The 22782-nt window shown below is 37.7% G+C and overlaps 2 protein-coding genes across 3 annotated transcripts in view; both read left to right on the top strand.

Moving 5' to 3' along the window:
* LOC131043842 (DEAD-box ATP-dependent RNA helicase 5) overlaps nucleotides 1-22782 on the top strand; it is a 95302-nt gene that overhangs the window by 58803 nt on the left and 13717 nt on the right. Inside the window, exons 8-9 of the mRNA XM_057977075.2 lie at nucleotides 57-124; nucleotides 15881-15949. Of these exons, the coding sequence (XP_057833058.2) occupies nucleotides 57-124; nucleotides 15881-15949 (137 nt within the window). The remainder of the gene's footprint in view (nucleotides 1-56; nucleotides 125-15880; nucleotides 15950-22782) is intronic.
* LOC131873667 (uncharacterized) lies at nucleotides 8098-11451 on the top strand. Of its 2 annotated transcripts, XM_059216775.1 has the most exons (5): nucleotides 8098-8190; nucleotides 8430-9766; nucleotides 9875-10210; nucleotides 10344-10416; nucleotides 10519-11451. In XM_059216775.1, exons 2-5 carry the CDS (start codon nucleotides 8432-8434, stop codon nucleotides 11046-11048), a joined length of 2274 nt encoding a protein of 757 aa, XP_059072758.1. In that variant the 5' UTR covers nucleotides 8098-8190; nucleotides 8430-8431; the 3' UTR covers nucleotides 11049-11451. The 2 variants fall into 2 exon arrangements, with proteins under 2 accessions (XP_059072758.1, XP_059072757.1); XM_059216774.1 differs by lacking the exon at nucleotides 8098-8190 and having other exon boundaries at nucleotides 8325-9766.

Raw genomic sequence — 22782 nt, 5'->3', positions numbered from 1 at the left:
AAGAATCCATGTTCTGTCGTCTGACTTAACACAAACCTTCAATCTCTCATTTTCAGGTTTTGGATGACCGAGTAAAGGACACACGATTGGTTTCATTGCTTGAGAAATACCACAAATCTCGCAGGTTTTTTCTTGGTTACACAGTGTTGGGCATGCATGTGTTTGGCAGCTATTCAAAGAAATTTAGTTTTGGTTGTTGTTATTGAGAAATGTTGATGCTATTTGAATAAATTCCAAAGCATTAAAACTGAACCTTAGTTACATTACTCTTATATCCTATTCTAGAATTTATTTTCTTATCCCGTGTGTTTTTTAAGAAAGACTGGACATATCTAGAATTTGTTTTTTGGACAAGTCTTTTGGTTTTCTAGGTTATTTATAAGGTAGACAGATGATAATTGTGATAAAACTGAAGTTTGATTTCATGCACCAGCTGAGAATCACAGTTTTCGGTTTTACTAATGTACTGAAGTAATTGAGTTTGCGTAACCTTAAGGGTTTTTCCCTGAGCAGATTATTGTATATGAACTGACTTGAGCATGGACTATTTTATGTATGCTTTTTACTTTTTTATTTTATTTTTTGATTGTGTTATCCCCTTGTGGGGAGTTCTAAAGCTTAGATGTCACAAATGAGGGGTGTTTTCTCCATCAAATTCACACAGGACTTGCACCTAGCCTTGACCGTTGGGGTATACCAAACCCAAAAGTGGATGTGGTAAGTAATTTGCTTAATTCATCAAACACTATAATAACAACTTAAGAGTCACCAGACCCAACAAAATCCATGTAGATGTCAGTTGGGGATTTGAACTTGGGTCTCCAACATAGGAACTCATTCGCTCAACCAATTGGGCTCCAACCCCTTTGACTTAAATTTTTATACCATGCGGCATTTACTGTTAAATTCTAGCTTTTAAAGCATGCCTAAAATTTTAATGCTGTATTCATTAAATTCAGAATATTTCTTTCATTTTGTACAAAAAAGGAAGCAAGATAAGTTGTATAATAACAATTCTAGATTTTTATTATTAGATTGCTCTCTTCTAGGTTTCTCATCCATTTTCATATTTTAGGTGATTGATCAAGGTGGATTCTTTGGATACAACTCCAATTTCGGCAAGTCCATTTTCATGGATTGTAGCAATGGCGACTAATTTTTCATGGTCCATGGTACTTCCAAACCAAAGAAACGGGACTCGACTCGGGACTCAGAGTCAGACTTGGTTGGACTTGGGAAAGTGAAAAACTCAAGAAATTTAGAGATTTTTAAAGATTTAAAACTTGTTTCATGCACCCTTTATTGAATACACCTTAAAGACAATAACATCATCAAACTCAGCTCATTTGATTACATACACAAGTATACATCAATCACATAAGCATAAACGCAAATTGTAGCTGAAGGAAATAACAAACATAAATATATAAATATTGTCAAATGTATACAATATTACAAAACTCATGGAATAAAAAATCCATGTCATCATATGATCATCATCAAATGTTCCACACAAATACCAAAGGTAAATACAACTACAAGCCTATGGCTCAGAGGAGCATGCACCCTCTCGCCCTGGCCCCCTGTGAAGGCGTTTAAGGTAGGTCCTGGATGATTCAGCAGCCATAGTCGCTCCCCATGACACAATGCCATGCTCACCAACATCAGAAACAATTGTGTCACTCTCAGTATTTCTTGTCTCTGCTCCTCTGCCATGGCTACAGCCTCAGCCTCTATATCTACCTAGTCGATCCAATCAGTGTCATCATCACTAAAGACAGCTGCAGGAATCTTAGGATTTGGCCCACTCTGCTTCAAGATCAACCGCATCTAGAATGATAGGAGAGATGTCAACTAGTGCATTCTTTCTCATTCTCAGGTGGACGTTGTAGTGAACAAAGATGAGATCATTCATCTTCTCCACTTATAATCTATTGCGCCTCTTGGAGTGTATGTGCTCAAACATACTCCAATTGCGCTCACAACCTGATGCGCTGCATGGTTGGCTCAAGATGCGAATGGCCAACTTCTGAATATTTGGTTTCGTTGGGCCAAAAAAGCTCCACCAATGATCTGAGTTTGAAATGAGAAAAATAAATAAAATCAATCTCACTCATGAACTCATTTAACGAGTTACAATATACAATAAAACTAAAATTAAGCCTTACAATTTATTTTTACCTGGCATCATAGTTGTCCTACCGTCTTTGGCGACAGGACGAGAGAAGGTCTCCCCTTGTGCATCTGAGAACAACTGTAGCTCTCGAATAAGCTCTATCTGAGGAGTACCAGCAGGTCCCATCTTCTCCACGATTGAGTATAGCCCATTAAGGACCTCCACATCAGCCTTGAAAGAAGGGATAAAACGGAATGTCGGACTCAGATAATAGGCTGCTACATGGATGGGCCTATGAAGCTGATGATGCCATCTCCTATCAATGATCTCCCAAATGGGACCATACTTTCTCTCATCTCCTCCATAGACGAATTTGATGCCCTCCTTCGCCCTATCCATGCCCTCATATATATAGCCCATTGCGGGCTTTTCTCCATCGGCAACTCGCAACAAAACCACCAAGTGCTTAACAAACTACAAAATTGAAAATATTGTGTAATTTAGAAAAATGAGCAAATAAGAGAATACATATAATAAGTTATAAAACATGAAGTTAAATTGTAGAATTTATAAAAAAATTATCTTCACTATCTCATCACAAGGGACCCAAAAGTCTCGCTCATCAAAAATGCAGTTTGCCATACTTTCCCTGCAGGGGTGGTAGCATAGGATGAGGAAGACCACTCCTCACCAACAATCATACGTCTCAAGGCCGACATAGACCTAAGCATGGACTGCAATGTGATGAAGTTTGTGGCAAATCTTGTGATTCCTGGACGAGCTAACTCCTTATGCTCTGTGTATTGTCTCATAAGAGCCAACACCCACGAATGATTATATACAAATTTGCATGCATTTCTTGCCCTTTCTACACATCTCTTGACCCATGGGATTTTTCCAATATCCTCCAACATCATGTCAATGCAATGAGCAACACATGGAGTCCAAACTATAGATGGGTGCCTCTCCATCAATAGTCTACCTGCAGCAACATAATTTGTTGCATTGTAAATTGTAATTAATGGAGGTACAAACTACAAGATAGTAATTAATTTGCAAACAAAATTAGTTTGTAATCAAAAGTTTACCCGCAACAACATAATTTGTTGCATTGTCGGTCACCACCTGTACCACGTTCTCCTCACCCACCTCATCAATCACCTCCTCTATCTGCTCACATAGGTAGGTGGCATTCTTGCAATGGACGGAGGCATCAATGGACTTGATGAAAACGGTGCCCCCTGAAATAAAAAAATAAAGCTAGGTCAATGATCATTCAATAAACCATTAGATAAAAAAAATAAAAATAAAGACTATATGAAACTAAAATTAATCAATCACCTGCGGAAGAAACAAGAAAATTAAGGAGAGTTCTATTTCTCCTATCCGTCCAACCATCAGTAATGATGGTGCAACCTTTAGTGCTCCATATTTGGCGTCGTTCATCTAAATCCTTCTTCACATCATCCACCATTTGAGACAAAATGGGTCCCCTCAAATCACTCTCAGTAGGGGCTTTGAACCTCGCCCCGCATATGGTAAGGGCATCAACCATTTCTTGCCAATAAGGAGACCTGTCGCAAATAAACTCAATGAGATAAGTAAAGTATAAAAATTCAATGAGATAAGTTAAGTATAAAAATTAAAACAATCAAATAGAAAAGTTATAAAACATTCACCTGGCTACAAAGAATGGAATATTGCTGTAGGTCCAAAACCTGCCAACTGCCATTTTAGCAGCATCATGGACCTCCTTGTTCCAACCCATGCCCTCGAGCGACTGTTGGGACCTAGGAGTAGTGCGAGGCACAAAGAAGGTATCCAACCTAGATTTATGAATCCTAGGTCCAATGCTAACACTCCCACTACAACTACTAGTGCTAGGAGCATGAGAAGTGGCGGTGGCACTGCCACTTATAGAAGTAGAAGCGGAAGCACTAGTAGTAGCAAACTGAGTGGGACGATATGAAGGTAAGGAAGAAGGGCCTCCAACACAACCTAACTGTGCCCCTCTTCCTAAATTTGCCTCTCTCCCAATGGCCACTCGATCCTCCTTTTGTTTCTTTTTCCTTTCAATTTCCTCAACCATTACATAACATTCACGTACGGCCTTAGGGAGTGCTTTTAGGCATGGTTCGGCATCATGTCCACGCACACCATAGATATGGTATTTCAGTCTATATATACCTCCATGGAATATTGTTTTGCAAAATGTACATTTTGTTTGCCCCTTTCCTTGCCCTGGAAAATCCTCATGATATTTCCAAGCAGGGTCCTTTCTAATGGGGGGTCTAGAAGCTGAAGTAGACATTGTAGGATAGTTTTGTGAAACTTGAAGTTGAGGCAAATAATAAAGTGAAGTTTGCTGCAATAAATTATAAAACATTACAAATACAAACTGAAATTAATACATATATTAAAAAAAACTAAGGTAGGGTTTGTAAATTTTTGCATACAAGAAACAAAAAACAAGAAACAAAAAAATCTCCAAAAAAACAATCTTACCTTTTACAACAAGCTTGAAATGAGCTGCAAACTCTTCCTATCCAACTCTTGATGCACCAAATCCAAACACAATGCAGCCCCAATGTGATAAATTGAAGAAAACTTGAGCTTCCTCCTTGCTGTTTTTTCTTCAATGCACCCTTGTTTTTCTTCACAACTCACTTTTCTCCTCCTATTTTTCCAAATGAATGAAATGAAGTTCACTTTTAGGGTTGGAGGATAAATAACATAAAAAATAGAAGTTAAAAAATCTTTTAAAAATGCTTTTTTTTTGCCTTTTTCGGGCCTTTTCCGCGGGCCAAGTTCGAGGCACGGGACTCGCCAAGTTTGGCGAGTTTTTGCCAAACTCGCCAACTCAGCGAGTCTGGCGAGTTTGCTCGTCAGACTCGGACGAGTCCGAGTCCGAGTTCCAGAGTCTCGGCGAGCATGTCTCGGACTCGGGCTCGCCGAGTTTGGCGATTTTCTAATCCATGTTCCAAACACTTTCCCAAGGTTAATTGTATCTACAAGATCGCCAATTCATCACTACTTGTCTAGCACAAGACAAATTGGGAAGATTAGAAGTGTTGCCATTCAAGTGCACATTAAACTTGCTGTGGTCTTCACAATCAGCTCTATATGGGTTACAAACACCTACAGACGAGAGTACTAAGATACACACACAATATGTGGTACTGTCATACTTGAAAAACCTGCCAGTTACTTGCTAAACTTGTGAGTGAAACTGGATCATGAGTAACTTGCCTAAAAGCTCACAGCCAAGTAATTGGCAAGTTTTTCTCAAAAACTTGTAATTTTCTATCAAAATCTCATCCGTGGTTTCACAATGTAACTTTGCATGGAAAAAAAGATAAGTTTGCATTGTTCTGAGCAGTAGGGAGTTTTAGTTTCCAGTTGCATTGTGTAACAAGACAACAAGGTCAAAGTTCAAACATTTCTTCTATGCAAGTGGATGTAGGCCTGTTTGCAACAAGCTTCACTTACCATGAAGACTTAATTTGCATGTTTGTTTGCAAACGCTCTGTTGTCAAATCTGTCTATTACAGTATCTATAGCTCAAGGAAGGTGGCGACCTGAGGCTTGGTGATTATTTTTGGTAAAGTGAGGGAGATTATTTGTTACTGTGCAAGATAGGAGACATTTTTGAATGTTATTTAGAAAAATTTCCAATTTTTTTGTCCCATCATATCTAAATGTTTTGTGCTAGGCTGCTGGTTTTTCTTTTTTTAAATTTTTTATTTCCTACTAAAGTTTAGTAACTAGTTAAAAGTTTCACTTTTTAATTTACTTCTAGGTGGAGAGGATACCGTTTAATTTTTTCTGTTCCCTTTTGGTAGGGTTTATTTTCATTTTCCCAAAAATAAAATGGCACTCACAAGTAGGAGAGATGGCAGCAAGCCTAGGGACCCTGCTTGGAAACATGGGACAATAGGTACAAAGCTAGTAATGGTTGTTTATTATTATTGCAAGATGGATACGAGAGGAGAGATAAATTGTCTTAAATATCAAATTTCACAGATTTCTTGCTAAAATGTTGTGGCATGTACACAAGTGTCTTAGAAGGTTGATAATGAGGCAAATTTCTCCTTGTAGCATATGAATGGAAGAATTTGGGAAAAAGAGGATGACAAAGGCATTAGAAGCCTTAGGTATGAGTTCTATAGGGTCAGATTGAGCTATATGGGGCTCTTCTTCCATTGGGCCATAGGTACAAGCATTATGTAGTGTGGGCAGCCATAGTTCTAGTTTTCTCTCTCCCCAGAATATTCCTAGTGTGCAACCTTTGTTAGAAGCTGCTGCATGTTATAAGGAATTGCATCATGAGGTGAAGTTGCCATGTGTCAAGTTTCGGTATTATGACAACATTGTGTTAAGTGTTGTTACAAGACCTTATTGGGAGCTATTGGTCATTACATTGATAGTGGTAGGTAAGAGGTTCATGCTCCTGAGTTGTTATGAGTTGAATGGCCCATTATTGTAGGATGTAGTAGAAAATGCAAATCAGCTACTAGAGGAATGAAAAATAGTTTGGAAAAAGAAGGGCTACAACATTTTAATTTTTATCTAATGAGTGGATGGATGGTAAGAAAAAGACACAAACTTTTAAGTGGCTTGAGAAGGCCAATTTTTGTTTTTAAAGTTAGTTGATACCACTAGTGCAATGAACAATGTTGGGACTTCATGCAACTTGTTGGATGAGGTAGTGATGGAAATGGAGGTAGAAACTGTTTTCTAGATCATAGTTAGCATACTTGCCAAATAATTGAAAGCTTGGTAAGTACTCTTGAATAAAATCTTGAAATGCATAGCTTGAGTAGCAACTCACCACTTGTCAAGAAGTAGGAAAAACGTGGTAAAAAATGTCCAAAAATGTTGCAAAAACTGGTATTTATGTTTTATTTGATGTGTGCCTTAATGTTATTTTTTAAAAACATGGCCATTGAAAAATGCAAATATAGATTCAAAAATGTGATTGCAATTACAAAAATGTGCCATAAATTGCAAAAATGTGCGATTCCTTTTTATTTATAGTAATTCAAGTATTTTTTAAGTTGCCAATTTTTGCAGTGTTGAAAATTTGGGGTTTGTCGAGTTCGAGTATGTGAACTATGATCTAAATTGTAATGGATAATACATGTGTGCATGTGGTAGCTGATATACTTCTAGAGGTGAGGCACCCTACATTGTTTTGAAGCCTTTGTGCTCCCCACGACCTTGACCTTCTCTTTGAGCACATAGAGAAACTAAGAAGGGTGAAGAATGTCGTGGAAGATGCAAGGGATGCTAGAAAATACATCTACCACCACACATGGGTCTTGAATCTCACGAGAGAGCACATTAATGGCAAGGAGCTCATGTGGTTAGGAATCACACACTTTGCCATTAATTTCATCTCCTTGTAGAGTGTCACAGACATTGCCCAACCTTTAAGTGTATGTTCATAAGTGAAAAGGTGGTTGGAGAGTTTTTATTGCAGGAAGGTTGAAGCAGAGAGGGTCATGAAGATCATTTTGGATGATACATTTGCCAAGTGAATGTAGGAGATCATCAAGGTAAGTTTTTGATAGAAACTTCCTACTTTTTTTTTCTTTTAATTGTATAATACTATTCGCTGATTGTGTAAAATTCTGAATTTTTAATTTGTTGGTTTTTTTTTAAGTTTATGATTTAATTTAATTTAATTTTCCTTCATCCTTGTATGAGTATTAAAACTATTCTTTGGGGTTCTATAGTTCATAGTTTTAAAACTCTTTGACTCGCCTTGGACTCGCCACGGACTCGCGAGTCCTTTGGCGAGCCGAGTCGACTCGCCTAGGACTCGCGTGGCGAGTCCAGGCGAGTCCCTGCGAAAGACTCGCGCGTCTTTCGCAAAGACTCGCGCGAGTCTTTCGCTCGGACTCGCGAGTCTTTCGCAGGGACTCGCGGGCCCAGAAAAAACGTGCCCGTGGGGGTTAAAACCACTTTTTTTTTCATTTTTTGACTTCAATTTGGGTTTTTTTTGGCTGGAGCAGGTTAGAAGGGTTTGGAGGAGTAGAGGGAAGAAGGAAAAATCAGCAAGAGAGATCTAGGTAAGGATTTTTCTCTTTCTTTTTTTTTTTCATTTGAATCATTTCATTGTTTTGAAACTGAAAAAAATCTTGAAAAACAAGGGGATATGCTGCCAAATTTTTTTCTATTTTCTTTCCTAAGTTATTTCCTCTTTTTTTTTCTTGTTTTTGAATGCTATTTTTCCCAAATGATTCATTGTCATTTTTTTTGTTGATTTTCCATAAAACCCTGCTGATTTTTTTTTTTCATGTTAAATCAGCAATGGCAAGTTCAACTCCAAGGGCAACCCCAAGGTCAGGAAGACAAAGAGATAAAGCTTGGAAATATGGGATTGCAGGAAGCAAAAAGGGGGAGGTCACTTGCACCGAATGCACAAGATGGATGACTGGTGGAATCAATAGATTAAAATACCACCTTGCACAAATACCTGGATATGGTGTGGAGGCATGCCCCAAATCAACTCCTGAAATTATTAGAGAGATGAAGGCCATTCTTGCCGAGAATGATATGCATAAGGAAGAAAGGCAAAAAACAAGAGAAGCCATAGCAGCTGCAATGAATCCCACATTGTCCACTTCGGGTCCCATTGGTCATAGTCGGGGTCGTCAGTCACTTTCATCTTTTGGTGACAATGAGGGTGAGGCTAGTGGCACTCCTGTTAGATCAGACCCTAATTTTTTTGTACCACGCAATGTTCCAGGTGCACAACCTTCACTTGAAGGTACAGGATGGAATAAAGAGAAGCATGAACAAGCACGGATAACAGCTTCAAACTTTTGGTTTTACAATAATCTATCTTTCAATGCAGCAAACAATGTGTATTGGGAAAGTTTTGTTAATGCATGTACTGTGGCGGGTAAGGGGTTTAAGGCCCCAACAGGTCATGACTTCAGTGGGCCATTGCTAGAGAAAGCTGTGAAAAATACAGAAGGTGTGGTTGATGATCAGAAAAGGTATTGGAAGAGAAAAGGATGCAGCATTTTATCTGATGGATGGACAGATGGACGGAATAGGACTCTTCTCAACTTCTTGGTGGCTTCAAATGGTGCAATGGTATTCATAAAGTCTGTTGATGCCTCAAATGAAATAAAAAATGCAGAGACTTTGTGTAATCTATTGGATGGTGTGGTTCGGGAAGTTGGAGTTGAGAATGTTGTCCAAATTATCACGGACAACGCAGCTGCATATGTATCTGCAGGTAGAATGCTTATGCAGAGGCATCCTTCGATTACATGGAGTCCTTGTGCTGCACATTGCTTGGACTTGGTGCTAGAGGACATTGGGAAGATTGGATGGGTGAAGAAGGTGGTTGAAGATGCAAAAAGTGTCACCAAATTCATCTACAACCATACTTGGGTGCTTGCTTTGATGAGAAAATACACAAATGGCAAGGACCTTGTGCGACCTGGAGTGACACGATTTGCTAGCCACTTCATCACTTTGCAGAGCATTCTTAGTGCCATTCCTCATCTTAAGCAGATGTTTGTGTCAGATGCTTGGTTGGGGTCTGCATACTCCAAAAGACCTGAAGCAGAGAAGATTGTGACCATTGTTTTTGATGATGGGTTCAATAAAAGTGGAGAGGAGTTGACTGCGGTAAGTAACAAACACAAAAGTAAAGTTTATACAATCTTGTCTATTTGTTGATTTTATTTTTTAGGGGTTGATTTTGTATTAATTTAAAATTTGTTTTAATTGTTTTAGGTGACAGAACCTTTGGTGAGGGTTCTTCGTATGGTGGATGGAGAGGGCATGCCAATGGGTTTCATTTATGAGGCCATGGATAGGGCCAAAGAGGCCATTTCACATTACTATCGTGGAAATGCAAGAAAATGTGAAATCTTTTGGCGCATCATTGATCGTAGGTGGACAAACCAACTCCACCAACCGATACATGCCTTCGCCTACTTTTTGAACCCGAAATTCTACTTCTCTGATTCATTTAGGGCTGATGAGGAGGTCATGGCAGGTGTTATTACATGCATTGATAAGATGACACCTGATCCTGAGTTGAGAGACAAGGTTCTTGATGAGTTGGAGGTGAGATTTGACATTTGCAATTGCTCTATCTTTATTTATGAATTCGGAAATGTTCATTATTGAATTTGAGTTTGACACTTTGACTATCTAGTATCTATTTCTGAATTTGGAAATGTTCATTCCATTGTTCAAGATCTACAAAAGTGCAGAGGGGAGACTCTTCTCATCACAACTAGCAATTGATAGGAGAGGAAAACAACAACCAGGTAAAACATTTAGTAACTTAGTTCAATAGTGCAAGAAAAAATCTACAAACTTGATTGTTACATTTTTTTCTCAATTCTAATATTTCTAAATGTTTTTTGTAGATTTATGGTGGGAGAATTATGGTGCCGGCACGCCTAATCTTCAAAAGATAGCTATCCGTGTTTTGTCTCAGCCATGCAGTGCTTCTGGGTGTGAACGAAATTGGAGTGTCTTTGAAAGCATTCACACAAAGAAGAGAAATAGATTGTCACAAAAGCGGCTCAATGATCTAGTATTTGTTCGGTACAACCTTCGCCTTCGAGTTAGACAGGTGGAGGGTGTTTCACATGAGGCCATTGACTTGGATGAAATTGATCCATATGGTGATTGGACCATGAATGAACAAAATGATGGTGATGATGTCCTCCTTACCGAAGAAGAAATTGCAGAAATAGAGAGAGGAGCAGCACAAGATGCAGAAGGAGCAAGATTGGATGAAGATGAGGACGAAGATGAGGATGATGATGAGGACTATGACTTTGAAGAAGAATCATCTCACCATTTAGATACCACAACACCCACTGCTACTACTTCTAGTTCAAGGCCTGAAAAATTGAGCTATATTAGGAAAAATACAAAGAGGAAGATGTAGTCTTCTCTTTGGTTTGTTCATTCACATTGCTGTTTTTCACATTTGCAGTTGGACTTGGACATATCATTATATGTAATTTTGTGAACATTTATATACTTATGCTGCCATTATAGTATTATACATTTTAGAGTTGAAACTTGAAACTTGAATATGCTGCCATGAATGATGAAATTTCAAATATTGCGTGTTTGTACTTTGTAGATCATATGACATGTGTAATGTTTCAATTATGGCACTTATGTTCTCTAAATGCATTAATTTCTTTATGTTTTTTTGTAAAACTACGGTTTTTTTTTTTTGCCGAGTCTTTGCCGAGTCTTTCGCGAGTCTTTCACGAGTCCGAGTCCGAGTCCAAAATTTTGGTTTGCCGAGTCCGAGGCGAGTCCGAGATTTTCAACTATGCTATAGTTGATGGATTGGAATACAAACCATATGGGGTATCATATGAGGCCATGGATAGTGCCAAAGGGGAAATTCAACATTTGTATGGGTCGAATAGAAGCAAATATGAACATATATGGCACATTATTGATCAGAGGTGAAATTGACACCAATATATTTATTCTATTGCCTACTATTTGAACCTTAAATTTTTCTCTGTCACTGTATTTAGAGCAAATGAGGGGGTTATGGATGGCCTCAAGACATGTATGGAGAGATTGGTTGTCAATGAGAACCTTATAGAATTCATACATAGTGAGCTATAGGTTTATAAGGGGTGGGAGGGGAGGTTGATTTCTTCTCCTCTATGCATTCAAAGAAGAAGCACTGTGTAGCAAGGTTAAAAAAATATGTCTAATTATAGTTTTGTGTCTATTTGAATTTCAAATTTCAAATTTCAAAAATCCTTACAAGGTTATGATTGTTGTCCTTGTAAATTTGTGGTGGGAAGATTTTGGTGAAATAAGATCAAATCTTGAAGAATTCTCCATTCGCATATTATTCTAGCCTTGCAATACTTTAGGTTGTAAGTGCAATTGGAGTGTTTTCTAGGCCCATCACACAAAGAAGCACAAGTTGACTTGGAAGTATTTGCTTGACCTCGTCTTTGTGCTTTACAACCTTTGATTGCATGCAAAGAAGGTAAGCAGCAGGAGGCACATTATGCATTTGACCTTGATGACACTGATTCACATTTAGTTTGGGTTGTGGAGGATGTGGATACATTTTTCATTGACAATGATTTGGCTACTTGGGAGAGTGAGGCATTGGCATGGGAAGTGGAAGTGGCAGGATTTGGTAGGGTAGAAGGGGAGACTAGTGAGACATTAGTGGGGGTTTTATTGCATTCATAGAATAATCCTATGGCTGAGGCTCTTGACGAGGATGATGTTGAGAACACGGTTATACTGAGAGGGGGGGGTGAGTCAGTATAATTTCAAACTTTTATTTTTTGAACTTAATAACAAAAGAACACAACTTAATCCCAAAGCGTATTCATTTCATATAAACATTCACATGAAATTTAACTACCATGTAACACAAGTAGAACACAAGATATATACGTGGAAACCCTAGAAAACCACCTTAAAATAGATTCCTTATACATAGAAATCTTCTTTTACAAATTCGTAGGTATCAACCCACTAGAGGCACCAACCCCTCATTCTGTTTGTGAGATGCTTTACCACTAGAGGCACCAACCCCTTATTCTAATTCGTGAGCACTTGCCCACTAGAGGCACCAACCCCTCATTCAAATTCCACCTTTTAACGGATGATGGATGATCCCGTTCTTCTCAAATTGTTCTTTAAATCTGCTATGAAATATCTATAAGTCTGCCACAGTCCTTTCTTCACTAGTATGATGAAGTTCTTTATATCATCTTCAATTCTTAAATCTGCTACAAAACCTGATTTCAATGTTTGGCCAACTTTTGACTGTAAAACTGTCATGGACTCTCTTACACTTTCCTTCTTATATTCTGATCATAAATTGTCATAAGTATAATAAAATGTCTGTCACAAACCTCCTATAGACTTCACCTTAAATCTAAGAATAGTGTTCATATAATTCTTCCTCTCACAAATGACGTATACACTTCTCTTTATCTTCTTATCATTTTCAGACTCGACACCCACTTTCCACAATCTCGATTCGGTTCTATATCTCCTTATTCTTCTCTTAAGAGAGGCATCTTTTTGAGGAGAAACATCCTTACAAACAGCCACATCTTTCCTGTTTTTAATCGCACTTTTCAAATACCAATCGACTTTTTGTTGCTTGCTTATAATAACTATAAACAATTCTTCTATTAGATAAACTTTTCCTTTAACGATTGTTGATGAATGCCTTTTATGAAGTCGGCCATCACGTTCTCTTTATTATATCGCTGCTAATCTAATCAATTCTTTTTACATCGATTGCTGCATCTAAAGTTATCCACTATGCTCCCTTGTAATAACTTCTTCCCATAAGTCTTGTTGATAGTCTTCCTTGAAGATAGTTGCATTATTTTCTGTCTAATAAAATTCTAGACTTCCATCTGTCGGTTGTCCACTTGAAGTCTACTGCTCTGTGTAATGCTTGTCTTTGTCATTGTTAAGCCTCTTATTAAGTCACCGTCTTTGTCTTGCATGACTCGTTGCTCAAGTGAAGTTCCTTCCTTAACAAATACGTCTTTGTCCTTCAACTTCCATCGCTGTCTAACATAAACTCATTAATTCAGATCTTTTATTTTGAAGAACGTTGCCATTAAAAATCTCTGACTTCTATATTATCACTGACTTTAGTAATTTATCTTTCAAGAATCAAAACGCTTCCCAGACTTTTGTCTTAATCTCTGTTCTAAGTTACTCGTTGTTTCTCATAACCAGTCACTGCATATTAGTGACTAAAACAAAACCGTTGTTTGCCCATCAAATCAATGATTCTTAAACTGCATACCATCGCTGTTCTTCACAAGATCAATATCGCTGATCATTCTTCAAGAGATTGACACATATATTAAGATTATGAGACGCCTTACCAACGCCACCTGTGATGTCATATGCTTCTTCCATGTATGCACCACTATGGAATCATGGATTATTGACATGCCACTTAGTGTCTTGCAACAAGTCAACTCCAATATAGCAACATGGTCATCTTCTCCACGAATGATAATATCTACACAATTCTTTGATGGCAATATAAATTCATCATATTCTGGCTTCACAACTCTGGAATATTGCTCAAGGACTGATCCTAAATTTCTTTTAACTGTCTCACACTTATTCTCCTTGCAAGATGTCTATCGGCATCTTTTGGGTAGTATTTCTAGATCAATGCCACTACTATACATGATCTTAACATCCAGCTGTCATCTTTTCATTAATACCAATTATGCTCCTAAAGTCAATGGTCTTCTTCGATTAGACAAAACAATCCTAAAAGTAATGAGATTCACTACCTCCAAAACAATTCTATCCTTGCACTTTATGCAAATCACAGTTCTGTTGTTATCAACAATCTTTAGATTAGTATATCACTTATTGTCATCTTCTACTTCTTATCAAATGTATTCGCTGCTCTTTATAACGTTATTGTTTTTCATTATCCTTGAATAATTGCTCTTGACATCAATGTCAATATTTCCAACAGATGATGTAGCTATACCATCTAATTTGAGGCTATCCTCACAATGGTGATAGGATTTTTTGAGCTTTTGTTGTAGAAGAAATTTATAATTTGTAATTTGTATTTATATTGGAACTTGAAGTTGATATGTATTGAACTTGTTTCTTGGTTTATGATGTTTATTGAACTCTTAAATTTTCATCTATAAAGGAAGGAAATCAATAATATCTTCCCTAAATTCAGTAACATGTATGTTTTGAAGAGTATTTTATAAAAACGTGTTTTTAATGTTTGGAAAATCTGCGCAGTTATTGTTGAGCAAAGTTCTTAATTTTTTTTGGGTTAGCTGAGTTTTTGTCGAGTCTTAAGTTTTTCAACTATGGGTATTGTTGAGTGCCACTGCGAATAGTGTTGGTTCCTTTGTCCTTCAAGGGGTAGTGTTGGTTCAGCTCTTAACTAAAGTTATCAGCTCTTTACTAAATAATCTGAAAATTTGGTATTTAGCAAACCTCAAACCAAAATACAGTGTCTATTTCACATGTCTCAGTTTTGCTTCATAACTTTACAATGTGCAAACCTACTAATATCATAAGTGTGGAATGACGCTTGCTACAAAACTTAGTATTGAAATAGGAGAATAAATACTAGATTATAAGTTTTAATCGACAATGAATGTTGAAAAATCAATGCAATTCTCGTTACAAATAATTTTTCTTCCAATTAGGAGACATTCATCCAGGATCATCCAGCCAGGCCTACTTAATCCTGGCCTTATCATCAGGTCTTGTATTGGCTTATTCACATTGATCAATGATAAGGGAGCTTGGACATGTGATTCAGATTTGGGGCAGATGTTTTTTTGATCATATCTTCTAGTTTCTGCAACAACAGTTCTTCCTTTCTCATGGCTATTTGTAATGTTTGTAATGGATGGCTTTATCTTCTTAATATATGAGGAGTTAACCAGTTAGGGTTCATCCCCTTTGTTAGCTACATTTTTTTATTAGTGTGTTTTTTCTTGTATTTCCAAAGTGTTGCTTCTTGTCACTTCTTAAAGTTATTTCTTCTAGTAATACTTTTGAGTCACATTGACCTGTTTTTGTCATGAGTAGATATAATTTTTGTTCTTTCTTTCTTATTGGCAACTGACCCAAGTAATTTAGTTCTAGACCTAAACATTGCAGCACAATATCTTTTTAGAAACTTCTTTTGCAATTATCATTGCACATGGTGGTTGGTTGGACTTATCTGCTTAAGTTTGAATTTTGCCCCAGGAACCGTGTTCTTGTCTTTGTATTGTACAAGAAAGAAGCAGTAAGGGTGGAGTCAATGCTGCAAAGAAGGTAATGACTAGTCATTTTCCCTTACATTATACCAAGAAGGATGTAGAAAAGTAGAAATGCGTGGCTGATTTTTGTTGCATGGCTTATATATTTAGCAAATTGTAAGTATAAATGTTCATTGCATACAATTAAGCTAGAGTAAAATCAAATATGTTCATTTCTTTTCTCATAAGTTTGGAAGGTATGAAAAGAATTCTAATTAGATGAAATTGATCTCTTCTATTTGTTATTGAAGTATTTTGCCATGATACATCAAGGATTGTATTTTCCTGTAGTTGCCATCTTCTGAAATATGTTAGTGAAGCATGCAGAGTTAAATTCTTTTTTTCGTATATGTATTGCTGATAAGTGTTTAAAGTTTAAACAATAACTCATGCAAACTACTGATAAGTGGCACTTATTTGCAATCAAGTTGAAAATATACAAGAATGCAATAGATGAGAAGAAAAGGGAGTGTTATATCATTAGCAGTTACAATGAACAAAACTGCTGCAGTTGTGGACATATTGTTAAGTTTCTTTTTCTGGTTGATTCTGGAGAAAGAATGAAAACCAAAGATTTTCTCAGTTATTTATGCATGTGCGTGCAGGGTGTAGCTGATTTCATTCTAAACAGCATTTGTGAATTGAATAGGCTCAAAAGAAGGCATTTATGGACCCTGACTCATCTGTTGATATTCTACTTCAACCTCTTTCCTACAATATTATAACTTCAAAATTTGACATTAAGTGATGTCCTTTTGGTGAAGTTTTGGAGGATGTTTACAGTGTACACTGCTTGATTACCTGTCGAATTTAGGTAAATACACAAGAAAGTAAACTTGAGCAGCATTTGGAGGTGTACTCAAGGAATAGAAGTTAGGTGCTATGAATGGTGCCTGGTTCGATCTGTTTCGTGGTGATCATGTGCTATTTCTACTTTCATAATGACATTTCTGTACTTTATCTTGTGATTGGTTGGCAAGACTTATGGTCTAGTTTCAATTATGGAGGTTTTTGACAAACTTTTGTACTTGTTTCCCCCTATGTTGATTTATTGTGTTTGTTCTTATGTCTATCATTATCTAGATGCCATGTTCCACATATATCAATCAAGACACTTGTAAGCCATGGGTGCGCCATGTTGTAGCATGTTGAAGGAAATGCCTAGATTGCTCTGTTTGGAACTTCAATCGGCAAGTGAGGAGATGGAGAAGGATGATGAACATAAAACTTATTTAAAGACCCAAGACCATCAAATCTCATTACACTATGATAATAGGAACATAATAATGAGAAATGATAGGATATTTAAGGAAGTGCCTTTGCATAAATAGGAGCCGCTATCAACGATGGGGATGGTTGACCATGACGACTATTTGACCAGCATATCACCATACATTAATACATATCCATTATATTTATTCTTTAGTTTAGAATTTAAGTAGCTGCTACCCTACAAATGTGTGGGACAACTGTAAGTGGCAATGAATGCCTACCTTCCTCAATGTGTGTGCCTTTCTCCGATATAAAGAATGGGACAAGTATTAGTGTGTTAGAAGTTAGAACTTATTGGCAAGCATAAACGCAAATAGCTTGGTGCAAGGTACCACATATTGCTGGTTGTATGAACCCCAAGTGAGCTATATAAATCACAGTAGCAAAAATCATTAATATATTGCGATAAATTGCTGCTTGACTTAATCAGCAATCCATTCTGAATTGGATCATTGATTTTCAAAATAAACATGGAACTGGTGAAGAAGAAAAAGCAGGTTGCTGTGAAAGGAGTCAAACAATATCACATATCTGCAGTTCAACTCTGACAAGGATAACCAACAACATCATTGCCCGTTGGTTAAATTGATCAAGCAAGATTTGAGAGTGCTCATAAGGTATTGTCTTGCACTGAGGGAACTAGGGTACAATCATAGGAGGAAGCTGGATGCTCCCTCTAGAGCCTGTCCTAACTTCCAAGGACAAAGAACCTCAAGTAGTAAAGAAAAAATTGATTACACATGCATGTTTTCAAGTTGCATGTCATAGACAAGGACAATGTCTTTGACAACAGAATGAAATAGACTTGCTACCCCTAGATGACGTTGAGGTTGTTGTGGATTTATCTATCCCCATTTGGGTGTGCATTTGTTAGGTCTAGGGGTACTTTTTGCCCCCAATACCTGTAGTGGTATAAAAGAAAGAAGTAATTAGCATGTAGCTCAATGAGTACCTTATATAGATAAATGTCAAAAGATAACCTCTTGAAGAAAAAATGAAAGGCACTTCTAACTACGCTACTGAAATGAATTGGATAAATAATTGCTTGCATTCCTGTATAAAAACTATATAAGACACCTAAATGTAAAGCAGTACTTAGTTTCGATCTTTTCAAAGGGGGCAAAGATTGCAATTATAATCATCCCACACGATATGGTTGTCAAGGGGCTATATTCTTAAGTCCAACCTCTTTGAGGAGGGCGAAGATGACAGATTATATAGCCTTGTGAGACATGGTGATTTGTCTCAATGCACAGCTGATGGGGTGCATCTTTAACTTGTCAAGCAGAATCCTCAAGCCATGTGATTATTTGATGCTGAAGATAAACAAAATGAATGATGGTGCCATCTACAACTTGTAAGAAATATTCAAAATCCAAGTGACCTGAATGCACAAGAAGGAAATATGCTAACTAACAACTCCTTTGAAGAAAGAAGGCAAGAAAGGGTATCCAAGGATTACTTTATTAGAGGGCACTAATCAATCAAGATGTCAATAAGTTGAAGTAGCAGACTTGCCTTGAAATACTGATGGTGTCAGCTTCTAGTCAGGCCTAAAGAAGCAAATCTCTTTGAGGAGCTAAGTGCTAAGCAGGGTTATCTCTAATGGCTTGAAGTAAATTCTTCCAAACCTTTGACTCTATAGGTATAGAAAATGACCTTGAAGATGCACTCAAGGCAAAGGGGCTAGGAAGAAAACTCTTATCAGATGATGCTTTAAGTCACTGTTTGTAACACATCATATGCTAAAAATGCAAATCTGGACATTATAAACAGGCCTAGTTTGGAGATCCTAAGCTAGGACCTCAAATCACAATTGCATAAAGAATTTTAGGCTTAAAACTTGTGAGCATACACATCTTTGAAGGGATAAACTGGAAATGTGTGTAAAAACAATAGCGCTTCAAGATTTGAAGTGAGGCTTGTACCTTCCAAAGACACTACTGAGAGGCAGGCTTCAGATGAATAGATGGTCCCAGTGAACTGAATTTTCAGTTATATATGTCTTTGTTATTCCTAAATACTCAATCTTGTAGAAAGACTAAAGTTTAGATAGGGCACCACCACTAGATTTGTCGACGTGCCCTTAGTTTTACCAAGGTTCATCACAAGCAGGCGAAGCTTATAAGAACAAGAAAGGCACCATCAATGTGATGAACCCTTGCTGGTTCAACTCTTCAACCTGCTGTAATTTGTAGATCTTCTTTGTAATTTTTAATTATTAAGATGGTCTTTCAGAAATAGATAGAAGTTGTAGAAGAGGGTTCTCCTGTAGCAGATTCCCAACACTCCGTATTCGACAATCGCTCATCAATAAATCCAGAAAACTAGGAGCATCGTATCCATACAAAGCTCTGAAAGGTGTCATCTGAATAGTCATGTGGTGAGTGGAATTATAACAATACTCGCACAAATGCAACCACTTCACCCAAGCCTTCTGCTGCCCTGAGATGTAGTTCCGCAGGTATCCCTCCACCCACTTGTTGACAATCTCTGTCTGTTCATCAGTCTGGGGGTGGTAACTGGTACTCAGAGTGAGCTCTGTCCCGCAAAGTCTGAATAACTCATGCCAGAAGTGACCCATGAATCTGCTGTCCCTATCACTGACAATACTCCGAGGTAAACCGTGCAATCTAAATACCTCACGAAAGAAAAGATCAGCCACCTGACCAGCAGAATAAGCAGTTGTGATCGGAAAAAAATGTGCATACTTAGTCAACCGATCAACCACCACATAGATGCTGTTTCTCCCTTGGGCTTTCGGCAAGCTCGTAATAAAGTCCATAGACACGCATTCCCACTTCCTGTCAGGAACAGGAAGTGGTTGAAGTAACCCTGGAGGGAAGTTGTGCTCCTGCTTGTTCTGCTGGCAAACAGAACTACTCTCTGACGTACTGAAGAACATCAAACTTGAGACCCTTCCAAGAGAATCTCTCCCATACCTACCTATAGGTCTTAAAGTACCCAGGATGTCCAGCCATAGGCGAATCATGGAAAGTCCTCAATACTATGCATTTCACCTCTGAACCTGGGGCTAAAAATATCCTCTCTTTGTAAATGATGAGGTCATCCACAAGAGAGTACTTGCTGTCCTGTATTGTTCCATCAATAATACTAGATGCCCATAGATTCTTGGCATACTCTGCTATAATCAAGTGTTTCCAATCTTCGTACATAGTTGCCATGGAGCTCAATTGGGGGCGGCGAGATAAAGCTTCAGCAACAATGTTATGAGTCCCTTTGACATAGGAGATGTCAAAATCATAAGACTGTAACTTGCTGACCCACTTCTGTTGACGCTCATTTAGATCCCGCTGTCCAAGAAACTGCTTCAAACTATTATGATCAGTTTTGACACAAAACTTGCTGCCAACTAAATATTGCTTGAACTTGGCCATTACATGCATGATGGCCAACATTTCCTTATCATAAATACTATAGCTCCTCTCCGGACCCCGAAGCATCTTGCTCTCATAAGCTATAGGGTGACGATCTTGCATAATTACTGCACCAATACCCTCTCCACATGCATCACAATGAAGCTCAAAAGGTTTGGTGAAATCGGGTAAAGCAAGAACTGGACATGTAGTCGTCAATTGCTTGAACTTCTCAAAACACTCTTGTGCGAGAAGTGTCCAAACAAATGCACCCTTCTTGGTCAAATTAGTGAGTGGTGCAGCATGCTGTGAAAAACCACTAACAAACCGACGGTAGAAGGCACATAAACCAACAAATCCCCTAAGTTGAGTCAGGGTCTCAGGCGTAGGCCAATCAACAATGGCACGAACCTTATCAGATCCATGCAAACTCCCTCTTTGCTGATTATGTGACCCAAATACAAAAGTTCTGCCTTTCCTAATGCACACTTGGACTCTTTGGCGTAGAAAGACTCCTTGTCAAGTATGCCTAAAACAGTATCCAAGTGAACCAAGTGCTCCTCCCAAGTTCTACTGTAAACCAAAATGTCATCAAAGAAAACCAGAACAAATCTCCTCAACTGAGATTGGAAGATCCCGTTCATAGTGGACTGAAAGGTAGCTGGTGCGTTGGTCAACCCAAAAGGCATAACCAAAAACTTATAGTGTCCACAATGGCATCTAAATGCAGTCTTCTCAATATCCTGCTCCCTGACACTGATCTAATGATAACCTGTTCTTAAATCAATCTTGGAGAAGTAACAAGCTCCGTGAAGCTCATCTAACAACTCATCAATGCGAGGAATGGGATACCTGTTCTTTATAGTCTTTTTATTCAGCATACGGTAATCAATGCACATTCTGAGTGTACCATCTTTCTTCTTCACCAAAACAACTGATGAAGCGAAAGGAGATTTACTTGGCCTTATGTGTCCCATTGCTAGAAGTTCTTTGATAGTTTTCTCAATTTCATCTTTCAACCGCTTGGGATGCCGGTAAGGTGTAATCATAATGGGTTTGGCGCCCTCTTCAAGCTCAATAATGTGTTCTATTGTAATATCCCAGTAATTTTTTTTTTTTTTAACAGTAAGAGTTACAAGTAAACACAACAACCCGTTAAGGTTAGAGAAATCATCCAAACTGCTGAAAGGGAACCCTTCCACCTTTTGTTCACCGAGAGCCCAAGCTGGGAGGGTGATAACATACGGTGTTCCGGGGATCATTAGCACCATAAAACAAATTGAAAATTACAATGCTTGGGCGGCAAGCCAGCTCTCCTCCTTTCTTCCCGTCCTCCCCTCTTGTCTTTTTTCCCCTAACCCTTGCCGTTGTTCCCTTATATAACCCGTGAGGGGTTGTGCCCCTCCACGGGTCCCTTCCGCATGAAGGGGTGCGGAAGTAACCTAGGCTAATTTAGGATGGTTTAGGAGTCATTGGGTCTATTTAGTATTTAAGTTATGCTTTGTTTTGGTAATATATATTTAAATATATTAAATATTACTTATTATTTCCTTTTAAATATATTAAATATTAAATAGCATTTCAATATATTAATTATTTAAATAACATTTCCTTATTAAAAAATAAATTAAATATATTTTCTTAATTTTTCATAGATTACTTATATTATTATTTTAACCGTTTATTTATGCTATCCTAATTCGATTAATCCATACATTAACATTATTAAGTATTTTTACATCCGGTGTAAATTCTCTTAGAGTGCCCTATATGTCTTTAATCATGATCGTTGACTATACGATTAGTGTTCTTAAATGGTGGTTCTTGCTAAGCACAATACTTGAACCCATCTATAATAATGGTCTTCTAATTACATTCGCAATTTTGTCTCTTTTAGAGACTCCACAAAATTGTGGACCACTAGCGATGTATTTAATGTCAATTAGTCTAAATACTTTTCTTGTTCGTTGGAGGAAAAGCATAGGATTATGTTTGTACGTATTCTTTTTCCCATCCTTATCCTCTAAGGAATATTTATTAGTTATAATAATATCTAATAAATAAATAACTTTCAAATATTCCTTCGTTGGTAATTATTAATTCATTTGGGGTCTCTCTCTCTTTCTATGTATAACGATCCAGGAGGGGACATGACACCAGCCCCTTTTGCTTATCCAGCAGGATAGAAACTAAACTCTTG

The sequence above is a fragment of the Cryptomeria japonica genome, chromosome 2, assembly GCF_030272615.1.
Source record: "Cryptomeria japonica chromosome 2, Sugi_1.0, whole genome shotgun sequence".
In the NCBI taxonomy this organism is placed as follows: Eukaryota; Viridiplantae; Streptophyta; class Pinopsida; order Cupressales; family Cupressaceae; genus Cryptomeria; species Cryptomeria japonica.
The sequence above is the reverse complement of the archived record's forward strand: the minus strand, read 5'-3'. Positions and strand labels throughout refer to the sequence as shown.